At 34.8% G+C, this 22264-nt stretch overlaps 1 protein-coding gene across 2 annotated transcripts in view; it reads right to left on the bottom strand.

Moving 5' to 3' along the window:
- Positions 1-22264, bottom strand: part of LOC149800931 (protein sidekick-2-like) — a 28899-nt gene that overhangs the window by 5421 nt on the left and 1214 nt on the right. The window contains exons 2-7 of one of the 2 annotated variants that reach the window (XM_089954991.1): positions 19271-19397; positions 17942-18111; positions 10977-11186; positions 4913-5014; positions 4299-4574; positions 2960-2991 (exon numbers count right to left, since the gene is read on the bottom strand). In XM_089954991.1, the coding sequence (XP_089811117.1) occupies positions 2987-2991; positions 4299-4574; positions 4913-5014; positions 10977-11186; positions 17942-18111; positions 19271-19397 (890 nt within the window). In that variant the 3' untranslated portion in view covers positions 2960-2986. The remainder of the gene's footprint in view (positions 1-2959; positions 2992-4298; positions 4575-4912; positions 5015-10976; positions 11187-17941; positions 18112-19270; positions 19398-22264) is intronic. The other variant, XM_089954990.1, reaches the window with a different exon arrangement.

Raw genomic sequence — 22264 nt, 5'->3', positions numbered from 1 at the left:
AAAGGACACACAAGGATAACTGACCCAGGCTGGCTTAGGCAAGTATCGAACCAGGATTATGAGTCTGATCCTCTAACAACTGAGCTCCTGTGGCTTCCGAGATAGAAAGATAAACAGACAGACAGACAGATATATGTTGGTCAGTCAGTTGGTAGATAGATAGACAGACAGACAAATGGATGGATGGGTGGACAGACAGACAGATAAATAGATAGATAGACAGATAGATAAAGTTTGATCTTAGTAGCACATAAACTGGTGTATTGTTTAGGTGAACAACTTTTAAATAGCAGTTATCCTTTATTTTGCAGAGTTAACAGCAGCTTTCTAATGGTGAACTGCTATTCAAAAGCTGTTAACCACTATCTGTAAAAACATATTCATACACAACAATTTTGCACACTTTAACATTAGTTTCAGAGGCTTAATGAGGACACAGTTTAACATTAGTTTCAGAGGCTGAATTAGGACACAATTTAACATTAGTTTCAGAGGCTAAATTAGGACACAGTTTAACATTAGTTTCAGAGGCTTAATTGGGACACAGTTTAACATTAGTTTCAGAGGCTTAATTAGGACACAATTTAACATTAGTTTCAGAGGCTTAATTAGGACACAGTTTAACATTAGTTTCAGAGGCTTAATTGGGACACAGTTTAACATTAGTTTCAGAGGCTTAATTAGGACACAATTTAACATTAGTTTCAGAGGCTTAATTAGGACACAATTTAACATTAGTTTCAGAGGCTTAATTAGGACACAGTTTCAAGTTCTAAGTCACTTACACGCTCTTGTTAGCAAGATTATTTTCACATTTTGTCTATTGGTATGCATCAGCATGTTTCTGCTATCATAAATTACTACCAAGAACAATAAACAATAGTTACTGCTTAATAGTATTATATTGCATGTATGAGTTATTTCTCAATGTTATATTTGTTTCTATCAATTACTGCAATATATTTTCTTTCCTACCTCATGTGGGTCAGATTACAGTGTACCTACATGAAGATTATTGTTAGCATGAAATAAGCTCAGGCTTATTACTTAATCCTCTGTAACTCCTGATGTAATATTTTATGGAATATGATGATGTTTTCAGATAAATACTGTCAAAACTAAGACCATTTAAATTGTATGGCAGATAAATATTGTCCAAACTAAGACCATTTAAACTGTATGGCAGATAAATATTGTCCAAACTAAGACCATTTAAACTGTATGGCAGATAAATACTGTCCAAACTAAGACCATTTAAACTGTACGGCCGATAAATACTGTCCAAAGTAAGACCATTTAAACTGTACGGCAGATAAATACTGTCCAAACTAAGACCATTTAAACTGTATGGCAGATAAATATTGTCCAAACTAAGACCATTTAAATTGTATGGCAGATAAATACTGTCAAAACTAAGACCATTTAAACTGTACAGCAGATAAATATTGTCCAAACTAAGACCATTTAAACTGTACGGCAATCAGCATCTGAATCAGGACCGTTGCATCAACAACAGATATCATGCAGAGTGTTGAGCATCTTTCTGTACAAACAAAAAAGAGAAACACAGACAGACATAGAGGGTATTTGTGCTGATGCATGCACATTTGAGTGACAAATGACCTCAATTATTGTATAGATAAATAAGCAATTTCTGTAGCAAAGTAGCATTTGTAAAAGTTCACATCTAGTTTACAAGAAGCAAGTTGAAGATTTTTTTTCATTATCAACTGAGTTGGACTAAATAAAGAACCATCTGACAAAAAAACGAGAACTGACGTATGCTGCATTTTCATCATCATCAATAAAATAGCAATAATTTTTTTTTAAATTGCAGGGAAGGGGGATCCTGTCCCCAGTGACCATGTTCGTAGAGTATACTTACCCCTATAATCTACTAAAACAAAACGTGCACAGTTTGTATGAACAGTTTATTTTCTTCTTAACCTGAGTAAAGCTCATAGTATTATGTTTCTTTTTTTGGAGGGGAGTAAGAATTAATTAAATCTTTCATGTACATTGGTTCATGATAGTAAATTTTGACGAGTGTGACTTTATTGTCAGCCTCAAGGCTTCCCAACATGTCTGATGCAAAATTCTGATCCTGAGGATGGAGTTTTCCTTTCCAATATTGATGCATGAAGTTAGGGTCTATGTTGTTTATTCTACTGATTACTCCTTATGCAATGGCAAATCTGGGTCTGTTGGACTCATCTTATTAGCAAGCATATATGGTAAGCTCAAACAGTGGCAGAGACTTTCAAGGTAAAGACAATATGTGGCATCTGGAATTGTGTACTAAATATAGGTTGTGCAATCATACAAATACAAACAAGGCCATAATCAAATAAAGAAATCCTTTATCCCTAAGATTAAACAAGACAGATTTTCCTTACACAAATAATATTGACTGGATGAATTAAATAAAAAATTGACAACAACTGTTTTATGATTACCAACCAGACTACAAAATATGTACCTGATGCTAGGGTGATCAGTGCAAAAAGTTTTGTTTGCTGGACACTAACTTCAAAAACTGCTACACTTTATAGGATGTAAATGTGTGGTAAGTAAGGTTGACCTTCATTATTATGTACATTATGAAGGAAATCAGGAAGTTGTTGCCAGGTTTGTGCACTACAGTCACTGTATAAGGTCATGCAATGAAAGATAGTAGTGTCGTGATGAGAGATTAATAGAATCCTTCATATGGTTTGGTCTGGAATAGAAAAATTCCACCCGAATGTCAGTTTTTTGCATCAAACATGTTCACTTGCCCAGTTTCTGATGCAGAATTCTGATCCCAGGTGTGAATTTTTCCTTATCCTGCACCAATGCAAAATGAAGGCTTTTTTCCCCTCACATTCCTGAACAAAAAGGACAGTGGAAGTGAGAATGACATATTGTGAATAATGATGCAGCTTTAAACAGCGAAACATTCTCTGAAAATTTTCCTTACCTTAAGATAGAGCGTAAAAACAGAAGTTTAAACTGAAAAAATGCAATGTAAACATTAACCATTACAGAAAAGTTATAATGAAACTGTCCTACATTCAAATTTTATCTTTGATGACTCAAAACTGAACTACATAATCTCTACATGTATCTAGGTCGATCCATGCAAAATGTCCTGGTTCAGGAACACTAACTTTAAATGCTGCTTGTTTAGGGATCTATCTGTATCACAGTTAATGTATATACATGTACTGACTATTATGAAAGAAAGCTTTAGTGATGGTGGAATCAGGATTTATTAGTCTGTTGGCACTAAGTTTACAGAAACAGGTCATATGATCCAATAGACTGCAGTCATGTAATAAAGGAAAACACATAGGAATAAAGAAATAGAAAATCCCCATAGCTGTTAATATGCTAATTCGCATCTCTATATCAACAGGTTCACAAAATAAAGTATTAATGGCTTGGAGGGATTTCAATCCATCCATATATATGGCATTTGTCTATTCTATTTTGCCAAATATAATTTGTATACTATTTATAATAATAAACTTCATGGTCTAAATAAAACAATATTAATTTAATGTCAAGGACAGTAAGTAAAAAATAGACATTGTAATAATGATCAGACCTGATAGTAGTTATCTCCCTTAGATACTGTTCACCTGATGGCAATTCATGTACTTTAAACAACAGTAGATAATGTCTTAAAAGAAAATTGCTGCATTAGTTCCTCAAATAAAAGTTTCAAATGATAATATAAATCCTCTACTGACAAAAAAATGAAAGAAAACTCACAAATAAACAATGTCATTTGGTATCAATTAAGCATTCTGTCTGAACCAATTTTTCCTTATTTAAAGAACAACAATTTTGCTTATTCTGCCTTAAAAATTGTTTTATTCTAATTCTAATGAATTAGATTACCACCACTGAGCAGAGAATGTTCCACTAGCACCAACAAAAAATTCACGAAGGCCCCAGACAGCAAGTGTTCTAAAATGCTCACCTTTATCGAACACTGCCATCTCACCTTTTTGAATGGGTTTAAATCTCAGACTTGGCCAATGTGGGCATCAAGAAAGCTTGGCAGTAGCTTCACATTGGTTGGTGGTTCTTATTGGGGTCCTTCCTCCACCAGATAAAATAGTCATCATGTATGGCCTATAGTGTGCCAAAAATATGGCATTAAACCCAAAACAACAACAACCGTATTAGTGTATAGGGATGTAACACTGCCGAGATAATATATAAATATATCTCTAACTTTCGTGTGCCTAATAATTGTTGGACTGTATTAATCATTACACTGATTACATTCAGCCACAGTTAATACTCACCTTTTAAATTCACATGTATATTTGCCCGATCTGTGTCAGAAAATTCCTCACTTTTGGCAATACACGTGTACTCTCCTATGTCATGTTCAGTGAAAGACTGAATGTCAAGTCCGCCTGACAACAAAGATATCCTTGTGGTGTTTGTTTCCATATCTGAACCATTCTTACGCCATTCTAAAATTGGCAGTGGGAATCCTGCAGCTTCGCAAATTAAGGTTACATGGTCATTCAAACAGACACTCTTTTCACTGTCCACTTTTCTGAGCGAGGGTGGGCCTAAATGATGACAAGAAAAAGTGGACATTAAAATGCAAGTGTAATCAGTTTCCTTTTATATATATATATATATATATATATATATATATATATATATATATATATATATATATATATATATATATATATATATATATATATATATTGTACATGTTTTTCATGTCTTGTCAAATCTACATCAAAATATACACACAAACACTCACACATGCTCACACGCAAAATACACATAAAATGATTTACATCAAAAAACCTGTTTAATGTCTTTCTTAAGATACACCATGTGCTAATCAAGAAACAGATATTAAAAACAGAAACATTGTTATTATATATATTTTTACCTTTTAAGTATGCTTTTGTCATCCACTGCAATGTCTCTGACTGCTGAATGTCTCCTCGCCGTATATTGCCCTTACAGGTGTATATGCCGTAGTTGTCAGGTACTTAAAAATAAAATAAACAATGTCTCACTCTCTTTCCACTCATCTACCTGCATATCCATCTACTCTATCTCTCCTTCCACTAACACTCACTACCTAAATAAACAATAACGCAAACAATGTCTCACTCCCTTTCCACTCATCTACCTGCATATCTATCTACCGGTACTCTATCTCTCCTTCCACTAAAACTCACTACCTAATACCTATCTATCTATCTAGCTACCTACCTACCTACCTACCGTATCTATCTATATATGTATAAAGATAGATAAATAGATAGATGGATAGACAGAAAGATAGATAGACAAACAGACAGACAGAAGCAGGCACACAGCAATCAAGGGAGTTAAGTCTATATGTGCTATTACAAGATTTCTGTAATGTAGCTTACAACATAGTGAAAGTATAAGAAGCGATTATAAAATACGAAGATTATTTTTTCTATTAATATTATCTTCATTCAAAATAGTGTTAAAATACTAAACCTCAATAATATGAACCATAAAAGGATAGTTAATGTGTCATTTACATTAGGTTCCATGATGATGTAACTGATATATTAGAGATTGACAGACAGATTGAGATACTTACAAGTCATACAAGAATCATAAATACAGATCTGTCACATCATTCATTGGGTTGTTCTTTGTTTTTAATTTTATTATTGCTGTTTATTCAAAAAAATATCAAACATACAATGTGTTATCATGGAATGAGAGACAGAGAGATTTATGTGTCTATATACACTACTGTGACCATCAGATTTTCATCTGTTAGTAATAAACATTCAAAATGTATTGGATTTGTTTGTTTTTTGTTGTTTTTTGGTTTCTTGCTTGCTTTGTTTCAATTTTTTTTTGTTTTATTTTTTGTTGTTGTTTGTTTTTTCTTATAGTGTAATTTATTTAATTATTTGATCTTCAGTCTATGCTTATTTTCCATTGAAAAGAATGAATGTATTTTTTCTTTCATCTATACCTACTTTTACAGTTCTGTTTCTGATAAAAAGAGTGTTAAGAAATGAAAGAGGCAAAAATATTTAAGAGTACCACCATTGTTTAATTTCTTTCATTCTTTTGCAAAGGAAGTTTGACTTTTTAAGAAAAATATTTTACCAGGTTTTTCTTGCCATTTATCTTGGTTATTTATAACAAGACCTGTATGTCTCAGGTATTGTTGGTTTGTGATTGATGGGTGGAATTAGGGTTATACAGTATACAGCTTGACCTTACTTCGTATACACACCTAACAAAAGACAGCTCATTCCACTTGATCACTTTCAATTTAAACGAAAACTGGATCAAAATTAGCTGATAACTGTTTTAATTCATTTCTTGCTCATTTCAAAGTTAGTTTTCTCTACTCTGACAATAGCCATTTTACCTATTTTAATAACTGCTAAAGCTAGCATACTTTGGGCTAATTCGGGTTCATTTCTTAATAAGCATAGCAGCAAGCATTTTGATTGGCTGTCTGCTTTATGCAGAGGTGTTGTGGCTCAGTTGTTAACATGCTGCACTCGTGACCAAAAGGGTGCAGGTTCAAATACTAAGATCAGATCAGCATGGCTCTAATACCATGGTGTGTCCTTGGGCAAGGCACTTTACTCAAAAGAAAGTAGCACAGATGTATACCAACATTCTCTCCACTCTGCATCTTGCAAATGCACATAACTTCAGATTATACAAGTCCTGCTTTCAACAGTACTTAATAAATAAACATGCTAGCAAATACAATTTTCGTCTTCAAATGTTTCATACATAGTACATATTAGCACTTATAATGAACTTATTAGTATTCAAACAAAATTTTGTGACAAAAAGAGGGAGTGTGTTAGCATTAGTATTTTAAGACCCAGTCATGGAATAAATATCCCATAATGATTGAAGGGACTTAATTACATATCCATCAATTTTTGTCAGTCAGAACCTGAAGAAATGTCAAAATTTTGTGACTAATGCCATGCATCCTAATCATGTAGATAGAGTTACAGAAGAGACAATATTACATATCTTAAAATAAAATACAATATATGACAATCATATAAAGACAGTGCTTAACTATCACACTGCAATGAAAAATGTTCAGCACAATCAATTTGTGACTGTTTCTTTTTACATGATTATCTTGATGATTGTCTTGATTTTAGTGTTATTCCTTTTCAAGTGACAGTTCAAAAATGTTGCTATATATTACTTTTCATATTCACAAATTGGTGATTATTTAATGTTATACTGTCCCAGTATTGGATGCTTTTATGTGAACACCTAATGCATCCTGGAAAGGAGACACTTCGGAACTGAAGAAGTCATGTTTGTTTACTATCTCATGTATAACAAGTCTAAAGCTTTATCAATTATGCTATTTCAATTCTTTTTTACTTACACCATTGACAAGCATTACAAACTTTTGGAAGGTAACAATTGCATAAAACCCTTGGGAATTAATGACATATCAAATAAGGTTGTGTGTTCTGCAATATATCCCTTACTGGAAAGACTGTCTACAAATGTGACAAAATATATGCCAAATATGTTTTCCAATGGATATATATTGCCTTTCTTTTATTATGGCTGATTTAAGGTCAGGTCAGGCATTGCCTGCTGCCATAAGTAACAGCAGATGGTATGACTTGTGACTGTTGATGCAGAGTGGACAGCTACACCTAGCTCCTTCGGCTAGGTCTTTTCTGGTGGGTCATCCCCCAGTTGTGAGGGCAGATGGCAAGAGCTGTGTTGACAGCACAAACATCATCTCATTTGTAGTAGGAACTGATTAAAATCAACTGCATCCTGAAAAGTCTTCAGACATCTCTACACACTCATGCCAATGGAGTGAGACAGACCTTGAAGCAAGAGTGCAGGTAAATATGCGCAACTTTCCCTCACTTAAATCCAACTCATGTGCAAGTCATGACACTAACCCCCCCCATGATTCTTTCAATCTTTTAAGTCATGTTGTATTGCAGCAAAGGTGCAGGTGTGCCAGGAATACAAGGATCTATTCCTTGTCCAATTGTACAAGTGGAAAGGCAACAGACAATTCTGCAGCAACCATTGCAACATCTTGCTGTCAACAGCCAGCAAAATTCCTCGCTAGAATTTTACTGAATAGTCTTGTGCATTGTATCAATCAAGGGCTCCTACCAGAGAGTCAGTGTGGCTCCAGGAAAGGACAAGTGATCACAGTCATGATTTTTGCATTTCGTCAACTCCAGAAGAAATGCCAGGAACAGAACTCCAACTTGTACATGTCATTCATCGACCTAGCAAAATCCTTTGACATAGTCAGCCTTGGAGGTCTCTGGAACATCTTACAAACTTTGGCTGCCTAGAGAAATTCATCGTAATGTTGGGCAGTTCCATGATGACATGCCTGCTTGTGTCATAGATGATGGCAAGTCATCTTAAAGCTTGCCACAGCTTAAGGATGATCTATATTTGAATCATATTGTCATCAATCCAATTTGCAGTTACTCTGAATCCAATGAAGCAGCATACCACTCATTCTTTAAATGTAAGCTATTCAAGAATCATCAAATGTTCCTGATGACTAACCAACTCAAGCTTCCTTGTTATACTGGCCTAGACATGCTTTGTTTGGCAATCACATGCAATTAAAACAAGTTTTTAAGCAGGTTCAGCTGTTTCTTAGCCTCACTAAATGTTTTTGAGTCTGATTATTTGACAACAGAGATCAAGACAGTTCAAACCAAATGTGAACTTTTCTTTAATATCTTTGTTGTAGTTTTAAGTCTTGAGCATTAGTATTATTATTAATCTGAAAAAAATGTGTGTGTGTGTGTGTGTGTGTGTGTATTTTTAACACAGCTGTAACAATTTTCAATATTATCACTAAGATATCTGCAGTGTGGCAGATTATAGTGATGTCTAGCACTGAGGCATCATGTTGCAGACATGTAGCACCATGTCCCACCCAATCACATTATCCTAACACCAAGCTGACCAGTCCTATTGCTAACCTCTTAATGCTGAGCACCAAGCGAGGCAGCTGGTAGTACCATTTTTATAAGTCTCTGATCACTCAGCTGGGGTTCGAACTCATGACCTCCCACATCCAAGGTGGGCATTCAAGCCACTCAAGCCACTGCAGTGGTCACACCATGGCAGAAGAACAGCTCAAAAATATGTTACACTCAAAAGTGTGACAACATTTTGACCATAACCGGCACACAATATAACAATTTCATTATTTTTCAGCACCAGATATTTAATTTTAATAGGTCTGATCACCAGCTTCAGAGGTATAAACTTCTGGGCTGCTCCTTTGGCGATTGTTACCACCAACCTATTGACTTAATACTTGGATTAACCCATTTGTATTCATGAAGAGTGTTGTTAAATATTGTCTTGACTTTTTATTTACAGTTCAATTTTCAGGTATAAGAACATACGCAACTGAAACAGTTATATTAACATGCATTTACAATCTTTGATTCACCTGGATTGTTTTTCTTTCCGAACAAATCAAAACCAGACCCATTTTTATAAGTCTTTGGTATGACTCTGCTGGGGTTAGAACCCGCAACCTCCCACATCCAAGGCAGACACTCTAACCACTAGGCCACTTGAGTGGTTCCCTGAAAAAATTATTTCCTTGGTCTTTTCTCCAGCAAGCATCACATGACAAACCAATATGTATGTATGTATGTATGTATGTATGTGCATGCATGTATATGTATGTGTATGTATGTATATACATGTATGTATGCATGCTAGGAATACTGCTTAAAAGTTCAACAATATAAGAACTGTTTAATATTTGTATGCATGTTTGTCATGTCTCATTCACCAACGGGTCCTCATCTTTGTTCATTATTTTATAATCTCACACCTCAAAGAATGATTGCTTTAGATAATTATAGTTTGTACATTCAATCATTTCAATTTTCTTTGCATTTTTTATCTCATGAATGAAATATTACATGTGTTAAAGGAAAGGCTATTTCTAAGTTATGCATAACCTGTTCATAACCTGTTTTCTTTATTAATGTATGAAAATCAAAATATCTTAACAACCAAACCAGCAGTTAGTATGTTGACAGATAACTAGTATGTTGACAGATAACAGCAGAAAACATAATTTCTAGATGATTGTCAACAACTTGTTTGCTAAGATAAAAATTATTACAGGTTTGATGAAAACAACAAACTCTTGTCATCAACTACATATAACATCCAGTTAATCTATTCCTGATATACTTCAATGACCTTCCTGAAATAGTTGAAAATATGATACTAAACTATAGGTACATTAATTAACTTCTGGTTCATGACCCAGCAGTTGAAATACATATTTAAAGCTTGGCCACACCATCAATTGAGAAATGGTATCAATTAAGCATTCTGTCTGAACCAATTTTTCCTTATTTCAAAGAACAACAATTTTGCTTATTCTGCAATTTTTTAATATTTAACCTCTCCCACCACCACACCTGGGAACACCCAGGGAAGGGGCTTAAAAGTCACACCCTTCTTACTGATTGTTGTCACATGGACAACCAATGTCCCCATTTTGGTGAATTTCCATCAACGGTTTAGGAGGAGATGAAGCCAATCACATCACAAGCTTGGAGATAAGGATGACAAAAAAAACAATGAGTTGTCAGAAAAATGGTGAAAATTTAGAGGTGTGGATCAAAGGCAACTGTCCATCAGTGTTGACAAATGTAAGACTCTGTCTTGGTCAAAAAGGAAAGTGAGATGACCTACTACATTTACAATCAAAAGAAGCAAAGAACAGAAACTACAAGGCTAGTATAAAGAAGATGGATACAGATACTTCTGTTTGTTCACCCAAGTATGCAACTGTGTTCACATGTTATTTTAATAAAATTAAGCTATTCACAATCAAATAATTTATACTAAACTAAAAATAACAATTTGATTGAAATCAATCAAATGCTACAAATTTAATTATTAACATCAAATGTTATGTTCACCTGGAGATGAAATTGACAGTCCATCAGTCTTTGGACTAATCTGATATAATGTATCATCTGAGTTGATTTGCTGGTCTTTAAACACCCATGTGACATGAAATTGATATTCATCAGAACTGCTCCAGGCATTACTTGGACTACATATTTCAGGATGACAACTAAGACTGACATTTTTATTCAGTTCAGACATTGTATGATCCTTTGTGGTTACTGAAAAAAGAAAAAAAGAAAGTAAAATATCATATAAGCTTTGAATTAATATTGCTACAAGTAATGTCACAGAAAAAGAGCAAAGACAACAGATTCATAATTCACAAGGGGTTGAGTATTTTTAAATTTCAGAAAAATAATTTACATAAGTACCCAAATTTCCATTTCCACTTTAAGTTTTCCATTATTATTTTATAATAACATTAACTACACTGAATATGTGTCCTTCTCTTCTTTATGCTATAAGAAAACAATCTTTGCCACTGATGAAGCTGCTGATTTTCTTTAGTCAACGTCCACATCCTTATCTTCCATAAGCAAGTTCTTGTACTGCCCACATGAAAAGATACAATCTTCTACCCTGATTTCAACTTGAGATCTCAAAGCACTGAAAATCCAAAAATACAGATATTTGTGAAGTAATAGTTTATAACAACTATAGGAGCATCTGCCACTATTTCAGCAAAATGAAAGTTCGTTTGATTAACATTTAACAGCACATCAACACATGAAAGCTTATATCATGCCAATGCGATTGGAATTAAATATTTTGCCCAGAAACAAACCATGGCTGTTGACCCAGCCTATCCATGAGCAGAATTTGAAAAAGAAAAAAAAAAAATTCTGCAAGTGAATCCAGTACACTATCCATGCAGCCGTTGTGGCTTCTAATATACAAAACAGAAAAAAAATCAAAAAGTAAGCCTTTGTTCTGTTTATGAGAATTTCAGAATGTTTGATGAGAACTACCATGAAAATGTTTAAAAATGCTCAAGATGATTAGGTGAAGAACAGTATGCCTGTACTACAATATCTGAACAGCTAACTAAAATGCAAAACATAACCGGGTGGAAAGAAATAGGATGGACAAGAATAACACAAGTCTGATCAGTAGGTGTAATTGAGATTTCAAACAAGCAAAACTATCAAATTTTTCACATTATGGTATTTGTCAAATATAGTTCAAACTCATTTAAAAATTCAATAAATTGCTATTTTTTACATTATGATTCTTCTCAAATTTGTTTATACACACAACTAAATTCTTTTTTAGTCAAAAGTCTATCAAAGGAGATTGTTATTTTTTTATTTGTTTTGATATGGTGCATCAAGTATCGAAGTACTGAGTTTGATGTATTTAACTAGAAAAAAATCAATATATATTTAACTATTTTACATGTGTTTATAAGCATTTAATGTCACTATTTTATGAGTACACACAGTTTTATGGTTGACTAAATCTGGATATCTGTCATGAATTATTATTATTATTATTATTATTATTATTATTATCATCATCACCATTATTATTTATATTATTATTATTATTATTATTATTATTATTATTATCATTATTATTATTGGTATTATTATTATTATTATTATTATTGTTGTTGTTGTTGTTGTTGTTGTCTGAGGATAATACATTTGGGTCTGAATCAATCCATGTAGTCTGCAATAATAGAATATTAAAACTATAAAGGCAACACACACACACATACACACATATATATATATATATATATATATATATATATATATATATATATATATATATATATATATATATATATATATATATATATATATGCAGTGTCTGACCCTCACACGTAATCATAAAAATATACATAAACACTCATACACATGTATTATATTAAAACATAAGATATACTACTAGATTTGGAAGATAGGAAGGTGGTGGGTGTATTAAAATTAGGTATCTAAAAAAATAATAAATGGCATAATAGGAAACATAAATTTGAGATTGGCACTCTTAATGGAATAGAGTGTTGATATTTTGCTTAATGTCAAAAGAGTGATGTTGTTTGTTTAATATTATTGAGATCGGGAATAATATTCCTCAGCAATGATATTATAAAACATTTTTAGTATAGATTCTTACAGATAAGAAGACTGTCTGTTCAATGAGGCGATTCTAGATGATTAATGGTTTAATGGCACACGTCTCAATGGTCCAACGAGTTTGAAAATACTTTATTAATTTTACGTGAAATTTTGTGAAAATCTTGAATGGCGTTCACATTTCTTATCTTACTTTTTCCAATACACAATTTTCGAGTTGTTTAAAGTAATTATTTTTTTTATCTCCAAAAGTCTACAACCAGAGTTTTGATCTGCAAGTCTCTACGCCGCCTGGAACAAGAGGTCTCCGTTTCTAACACAGTAATAAATATTGAAGTTTACTAGTATGAAGTACATTCGCCGATTTCAACATTTCACTTCACTAATTTGTCTTAGTATTCTTACTTGACAATACTTTTATTTTATTTGTAAAACAATACCCCAAAATCTAACTCGTCTAGTAATCCTTTTGAATTTGTGAACTAATTTTCAAGTCTAACTGGTCTAGTGAATTTTTAATTTGTGAAATAATATCCTCAAATCAGACTGGTCTAGTAATTTAGATAGTAGTAAATGAGTACTGTTTATGGTTTTGCAGTTTGTCATTAAATTTACATTTATTCAATACAAAAACAGGGCAAAGCCCTTACTGTAGTTGTAATTAACATGCTAATTGGTCTAGAGCGCTCATTATTTCCACTACTCCCATGTATCAACGGAATCAACATTGGGTACAGGGCATATAAGCAATACAAACAGTTTGAACCACAACCATAACTCATCAGAGACCTTGCTGGTGTGAAATGTCAACTTGGTTAAAATGGAATAGAAAACAAAGATGCTACATTGTTAACAAGCTTATTGTGCACGGACAAACAGATAGGCACATCGCCCATGCGGTTAGGAGCCAAAATGATGATGACGATGATGTAATGCAAGCCAATGCTGTTACCATTACTACTTTTAAAATAATTGTAATTATCTCTGTCCTCCTTTGCTTCATCATCGTTATTATCGTCTACAGCGACATTATCATTATCATCGTTGTTATCTCTCCACGCACAATCCGCAGTCGGGTACCGGGTAAGAACAAACACGATGGCACCAAAACAAGGTTAGTATGTTCGTTGTGTTTTACTTCCATCTGTTTGTTCTGTCACAACAGTGTTGATGCCCGTCAATTACTCAGAGAATGGAAAGTAGTCTCGTCAATTACTCAGAGAATGAAAAGTAGTCTTAGACATTTAGATTTGTAGGCAAATATTCTGTACCAAATTTAATAATTAAAGGTTGAAACTACTCTTCTTGTATATGCAGAGTCAGTTTTTGAAATTTAAAACTATTTCAATTAGTGATACTGTCGACGCAAACTAAAATGAAGTTATAATTTAAAAATAATCTCTCCCCGGCAAATGCAACAAAATAGTGGCGAATACAAGACGTGCAAAGACTTCAAATTTGCGATCATGTGATCATCATCTTGACTTAGGAAACAATGGGGAAAGCAATTGGAAACTCAAGTAAACTTATCTTCCAAATTATTTCTTTACGAAATAAATACATTTTCATCCTTTAGTAGCAGGAGTATATATATTTACCCTATGTATATTAAGTGTAAAGTGTATACATTTTAGTTGACAGTTTTCACTGCTGTTCTGTTTATTCATAACATAATAGTAATCAAACTAAAGAAAAGTATGTTTCAGTTTCAACCATTCTCTAAGTGAATTTGTCACTGCCTGCCCTTTATGCCATTCACTGAGATAATTTTCTTTGTATGGCCAATACTAAACGAATAGACCATCATAACACCATGAGTATGGCAAGCTAACACACGCTTCGAGATCTCGTGGCTCGAAACAGCCAGTCAAAATATACTTTTCAATCACATGATTTTCGTCATGCACAACATCGAACTTTCGATTAAGTGCAATTGAATTCTCCGTTATGCGACATCAAAACGACCACTTACGTTGTCGAACTACGTGGCTAGCCAACAGGATCATGACGTGAAAACATTTCGCGTTCTCGCAGCTCAGATATGCGTGTTCGCATATCAGTGGCGGTATTCTGACAACTGATTCGCTTAGTTTCATTGAAGGATTTTGTTTTTCTCAATTTCAAAAATAAGTTGCTTTTTTCTTCAATTAGGATCAAAAGATTATAATTTTCGCAGGATTGACACTTTCTCCAAACGTGCGCCTGACATTGGGAAACATGACTAAATAAAAAAGACCGTAATACTAAATAGTAACGTGTAGTAACATCAGCCAAATGGGCGATAGTAGTCCAACTCTTAATAATGAATCAGCTGCCAGTGATCCGCCCACCCCACCCATCCACCCCCAAAAATGGTCTTGTGCGATAAAGTAACGACTGTCCATGTCATGTTACCAATCGTAATAACCAAATTATTTCCGGTTTCCGTGATCGCATTTCCAGGCTTTGCGATCGCATTTCCAGGCTTTGATTGCATAAACGTTTTGATATAAACCCTTTATACACGGATTCATTACCTGCAATTTGGCATGAAAAGGACACATTTGCCGGATATTTGCTATTATTATTCAGCGCGAGTCTGGCTTTGACAGTCCACATGTATAAGGATCTCAAGACAACAGTCGTTGTCAACTAATAGGTTCTTAAACGCGCAAACACCTCAAATACTTTTCTCTGATCACACGTCACAAAACTCTAATTTCAAACTTGCTTGGGTTTTGTTGTTTGACATCTGAATGATTCACTAGTAAGCATTTTTAAGCCGAATATTAGTACTTCACGCCATGCAATACAAAACACGACTCAAATATCCAATACAGATAATTATTCCTACCTCAAATTACAAAACACGTATACCTAAAAACATCGAGATAATTTCTATATGGAGATTGGAGAGGTTCCATTTTACGAATCTGAATCTATGCAGTCATAAAGTCTCGAGAATGCTGTACGTACGACGTCTGATGCAAGAAATGGGCTACTCAATCGGGCTGAAAAATATTTTCCCAATACTGACTCCCCATAATCAATAAATAACTACTAAAACTTTAACATAGCTACAGACAGATATGTAAATTACAAATAGCACGTTCTCTTGGCTTATTACATTATTATTATTATTATCATCATTATTATTATTATTATTAGTAGTAGTAGTAGTAGTAATAGTATAGTGTAAAATTTTATGTATGCATTATTAGTAATAAAACTTAGTTTTCAATGAAAAATCGGTGTTGAAACTACATGAAGAGCAATTTCAGTTTTTCATTATTTTAATTCTGCTTCATAATATCTGCCAGAAAATCTGCATGTTTCGTCTACATTTCGCTTAATTTATCAGTAACAACAAAATAACGATAAAAGAAATGAGAGGAATATACAATGATCAAGCGGACTTTGCTTTGTGTGAGTGTGTGTGTGGGGGGGGGGATTAGGATTTTTAACGTAGCTTTAACAATTTTTCAGTCATATCGCTACGATGTCTGCACTGTGACAGTTTAAAGTGATGTCTAGCACTTGGGCATCATACCGCACACATGAATCATGATGTCCCACCCATTCACATTATCCTGACACCAGGCCGATCACTTCTAACACTAACCTCTTAATGCTGAGCGACCAGCGAGGCAGCTACTAGTACCATTTGTATAAGTCTTTGATATGACTCGGCTGTGGTTCAAACCCGCAACTTATCGCATCCAAAGCAGACGCTCTAAACACTAGGCCACCGGAGCGGTGACTGTTTTATAGTTACATAGTTGCTAAATAAGCGACTCTGCTACATGGCGATTTACTATCCAATTTTGGATATTATACCTACGCCGACCAACTCTACGGTCACGTCTGAATGATAGAAGCAACAAATTAGTTTTAAAAATGTGGCCCAATTACTTTGTTAATTTTCATGACTAACTTAAACTAAGAAGAATTCTTTCCAAAAAAGGTGTGGTAATATAAGTTGTTGCAAAGCGTAAAATTGCTGATGCATATTGGAGCATTCCGTTGTCAAATCTTCATTTTCGGAGGTGTGTAGTTCTGCACGTCGTAAAGTTCTTACATTGCATAGGTAAGTAAATCTTGCTTGTAGTTCGCAATCCCATAATGCCTCAATAGAAGTTTCTTGTCGCTGTTGTGTTTGCTCTTGACCGGTTCCCAATCCCATTTGGGTTTCCGCTCTCAGATTGACCAGGTTGAGCGACAGGGACAATCCGAACCGTTTAAGTTCATCGCTCGGCCATTTCCGTCAGATCGTGAAATAACCTCGGCAGTTGTTGTAGAAATACACATCAATTTGTTTGATATGTCTGGTTGAGTGCACCACATACGTTACCACAGCGAAAACAGAGTGTCTTGATTGTGACAGTGTCTCCTTCCGCCGCTATATTGTTCCATGTTAAGGCAAGTAGTTTCGAATATAGTTCTCAATGGCGAAGACTTACGAGGTTGTTTTTTTTTTTCCCTCGACTTGACGGATAAGGTCACAAACGTTCAGACATCAACTTCATTCGCAGCTTGGAGACTAATCATATGAATCTTACCTCGAATGGATGTCATGCAAACCACCTTGGCTATTTACGAGACAGTGGCTGGCCGAGAAGTTACGAATGCATCAAACTATTTATTCATTCGTAACTTCTCAGTTAATCCTACAGCCAATCCAAGGTGAGGTGTTTCGAACAGATTGAGTTTTTCTATTTCAAGAAATTTCCGACGAGCAAGATTTAAGTGGAAAAAATGGCTGAGTTTTGTTCCAATTGCTATATGAATAATACAGTATAATGTATTGTGGCGCACATAATGGACCTCACTCATTTAACATGACAAATGCACATTAATGCATCGTAACGAGTTCCTTTCATCACAAAAGAACATTAGTCAAAGAAATGAAATACCTTTTACAATAGTAACGTTTATTCTTTTCGAGAATGTGTCCATTATACATTGGTAAGTCCCGCCATCCGAGCAGCTGACATTGGTCTTCACTACAAGCAATGTCTTGCTTAATCCGTCTGTCTTTCCGCTATGCGACTGTTTAAATTCTGGATCCAGCTGCACGCCATCCCTGTATTAATCAAAAATGCACACAGCAGTATTAGCAATTAAGCACACATTAATTATAAACAGTTCTATTTATCCGTTAGCAATGGAGGGGTACAAATATTCTTCTTATGACAGTATACAAAAATGAATAAATCAGAATTTGAAAATACTGAAAACTGGATGAAACGTTGAAGTTATGACTAACTGAATATCCCTAGTAATTGACATCTGATATAAAATATGTCGCTTTTAATTGTGAAACGTTCAGATCAGAGAGTTCCGGCAAGCTTTAAAGGGTTCCAATCGAGGTTTTTATATTTTTACCCTGGCTACAGCATCTAAAATATTTAAAGCAATAATATCAAGCCCATTCGTCGAATTCCTGCTTTTCCCCCCAAAATCAGGCGAAAATAACAAGTTCGCTCAGTATTTCGCAACCAGTCTCCAACCAAATGTATGAGGTCATAAGAGAGAGTCGACTTCCCACGACTATTGGAGGTAGAGATTTAAGAATGTCGTATATATCTGCGCACGGTTAAACCCCATCTTCTCTAATTAAATATTCTTAGTATAATCCATGACAAATCATGAATGGATTCACACACTGACAGTCTGGCAATTAAAACTCCAGAAAACGTCTACACATTATACTCATTATTGTTCATATGTAACAACTGTATACAGCAATCAGTGCTAATATTCTAGCATTACAAAATATCCAAACATGTTATATGTGTATTTCTGTAAACTTGGCTTTTTCCCATCCTTTAATTAACTGTCCTTAATATTTCTTGAAAAAAGTAACCTTGTTGTACATCTCCACAAACAACTTTCTTTATTTTGATCTAAATATGACATTATATACTTACACACATGCATACCCACACATACATACATAGATAGATAGATACATACATACATACACACACACATACATACATACATACACACACACACATTTACTCACATACATACATACATGCATACATATACACACATGCAGACACATATGTACATACTGAAATACATACATACACACACACACATACATACATACATACATACATACATACATATCTACATACATATACATACATACATACACATGCAGGCATATACGTACATACTGACATACATACATACATACATACATACATACATACATACAATGGATCGCGTACCTTGTGAAAATCAGATCCTTCGTAATTATATCAGAACTGTTGTACGAGCATTCCAGAGTTAGATTACTGCCAACTGATAGTAGTAATTCTCCTCCCCTGGGGGAGGGAGAGAGGTACAGATCAGAACCTGGAAAACAGAACACAAATACAATTAAAAAAAGAGAGAAATGCATGTTTTGTAGGTGTTTTATTTGACAGCAATAAGGCTGTAGGAAGATGATTAAATTTACTGGATTTGGGTGCCAACTGCAGTTGTACATGCAAGAAGCACATATGTACATTGCATCATGAAGGTAATAAGCAAATCTGTATAGTGACAACGGCAGCTTTGAAGGCAGCATGCAGATCTGTACACTGCAGCCGTGAATGTGATAAGCACATTATGTACAGTAACTATTGTAGTCGTGAAGGCAATAAGCAAATCTGTATGTTGCAGTCGTGAAGGCAACATGCAAATATGTACAGTGCAATCGTAAAGGCAATAAGCACATCTGTACAGTGCAATCGTAAAGGCAAAAAGCACATCTGTACAGTACAAAAAAGCAAAAGTAAGCTTAATCGACCGAACGAGCCATTGTAAATACACGTAACATCATCAGATTTATAACTCTTCTACAGGCTTGAAAAAGAAAATAAATTTGAAAGGTTTTGGTTCTTTGGAGTCCAAAATTAATTTGTACGTTTACTTCAACTGTTCGCTCCCCTCGCAACACCCTATCCCCTTTCCCCAGTACTTCATAGTGTACTGGATTGGTACGTGTAGCCCAGACTTCCCGAAAGGTACTCAGTCATGCAGCACAGTCAATTTAACTTTATATAACTATTGTTAATGTGCGAGTCAGAAGATTAGATATAGCTGTATCAAAATTACTATGACCGTATTAATCGGTATTTTAACATGTACATGTCAAAGCAGATACGCAAATTTCTAATCTTGCCTCCAGATTAAATTGGAGTCAGGTAACCTCTTCAACGTAATAAAAGCGAAGTCCTTAGTTACACACTGTGTACCAACACGCATTAAAACGGAGTGCCAAACACACACACACACACACACATGGAGTAAGCTAACCACGGAGGCAAGTACAGTGGGTGATAATTTCTTAATGTTTTGGTCACACAACAAATATGTAGTTATTGTTAAATGCTGATATTTTTTGCATATTTCCATATAGGATTCATAACCGAGCATCGTCGGACAAAGTCGCTAATATTGCGTCAAACGTTGTAGATGGATACTTCGGGGCTTGATCTTGACTTCTGACATCCATAAATGTAAATTAAACATCAATTAAATTAATTCAAGTTATTTTGTACATTATGCGATCATTCTTTAAGAAAACGTATACATTGTAAGGTCTCGCATCACCTGGATTTTACGAAAACGATTTAGTTATCAGCACGGAGTTCCTAGTCACTGCAAAATATCAAAATATCAAATATCTAGTGCTTGTGTTTATCAGGGAGATTTCATTATTAAACGAAGCGAAATTTAGGCACCGTACGCCGAACACTGTTGGAATATGGCGAAAACATGTTGGAATTTGAAAATCCAACAGTTATTGTGGAACCAAAAGAATATATTTGTTCACAAAGGTGGACAATATGCATTGTTCTCTTGTCTCTGTCTTTGACCATTATGTAACTGAAAATTAATTTGTTAATGAAGCTTAAAAGTAGTAGTATTTTGTCTTCTACCTTGGATGAACTGTCTCTTCGCGTTACAGACAAATTACACTCGCTGGAATCAAAAGACATTCAATAAAAATCAGCTACATTTTTGTGGTGTTTTTTTCTTTCTTCTGGATCATATATAGTGGTTTTCCAGTAAACTATCTTCCGGGACGCAGTTAAGTGTATAGACATAAAATATTGGCATATATAAGCTGCTGTTATCGCTGGTTTCACGTAACTATCAAAGAGTTACGGAATGATGAGATCATCATTGCGCTATGTTTCTAAGCACATTCAACGCATAAGTGATGCAGCGAAGGTAAAATCCCAGTTGAAATGGGAGAGAAAGTATCAGTGTTTGCTTTAGGACGGTTTGTGCAAATGTGTTATATGTGTTGTTGTTGTTTTAGGGTTTTAACGCCATTTTTCTGCATAAGATAGGCTATAAATGGCGGCCAGTATAAATGATGGAGAACAATGGTACTATCCACTGCCTCGCTAGGCACTCAGCATTAAGAGGTTAGTGTTAGGACTGGTCTGCCTGGTGTCAGGATAATGTGACTGGGTGGGACATCATGCTGCATGTCTGCGACATGATGCCCTAGTGCTAGACATTAGTATAAACTGCCACACTGCAGACATCGTAGCGATATTACTGAAAATTGTTAAAGTTACGTTAAGAATCTATATCACACACACACACACACACACACACACACACATTATCGAGATAAATACAAATCCAAGCAATGTTCATAAACCGAATAACAATGTACGGTCATGGGTGTGTGTGTGTGTGTGTGTGTGTGTGTGTTTGTGTGCAGACATGTAGCATGATGTCCCACCCAGTCACATTATCCTGACACCAGACTGACCAGTCCTAACACTAACCTCTTAATGCTGAACGCCAAGCGAGGCAGCTGTAAGTACCATTTTTGTAAGTCTTTGGCATGACTCGGCCGGGAAACACACAACCTCCCGCTTCCGAGACGGACGCTCTAACTACTAGGCCACCGGAGCGGTTGCGATCATAGTGATTTTGGTACAAAATATTTTGTCTACATCAGTCATGCATATATACTCATAATGTTTTTAACAAGTTTTGCTTTATTTCTTGTGGGGCAGTTTCCGAGGCTTCACCAAAAGTGACTAAGGTAATACCACGACTTCGTGCAAGTGTCTCTGTCCCGCAAAGATGGGGACTTACAAACAAAAAAAACTGAAGCACATCGCGCGCTTCTGTCCTTTCACTTGTAACAACATTTTATCCTCGTTTGATATATTTATCACATCGAACTGGTTCAGCTGGTTATGTGTGGG

Source organism: Sinohyriopsis cumingii, chromosome 4 (assembly GCF_028554795.1).
Source record: "Sinohyriopsis cumingii isolate HCF-2022 chromosome 4, ASM2855479v2, whole genome shotgun sequence".
Lineage (NCBI taxonomy): Eukaryota > Metazoa > Mollusca > Bivalvia > Unionida > Unionidae > Sinohyriopsis > Sinohyriopsis cumingii.
Note: the sequence above shows the minus strand (reverse complement) of the source record. Positions and strands in the feature narration are given on the sequence as shown.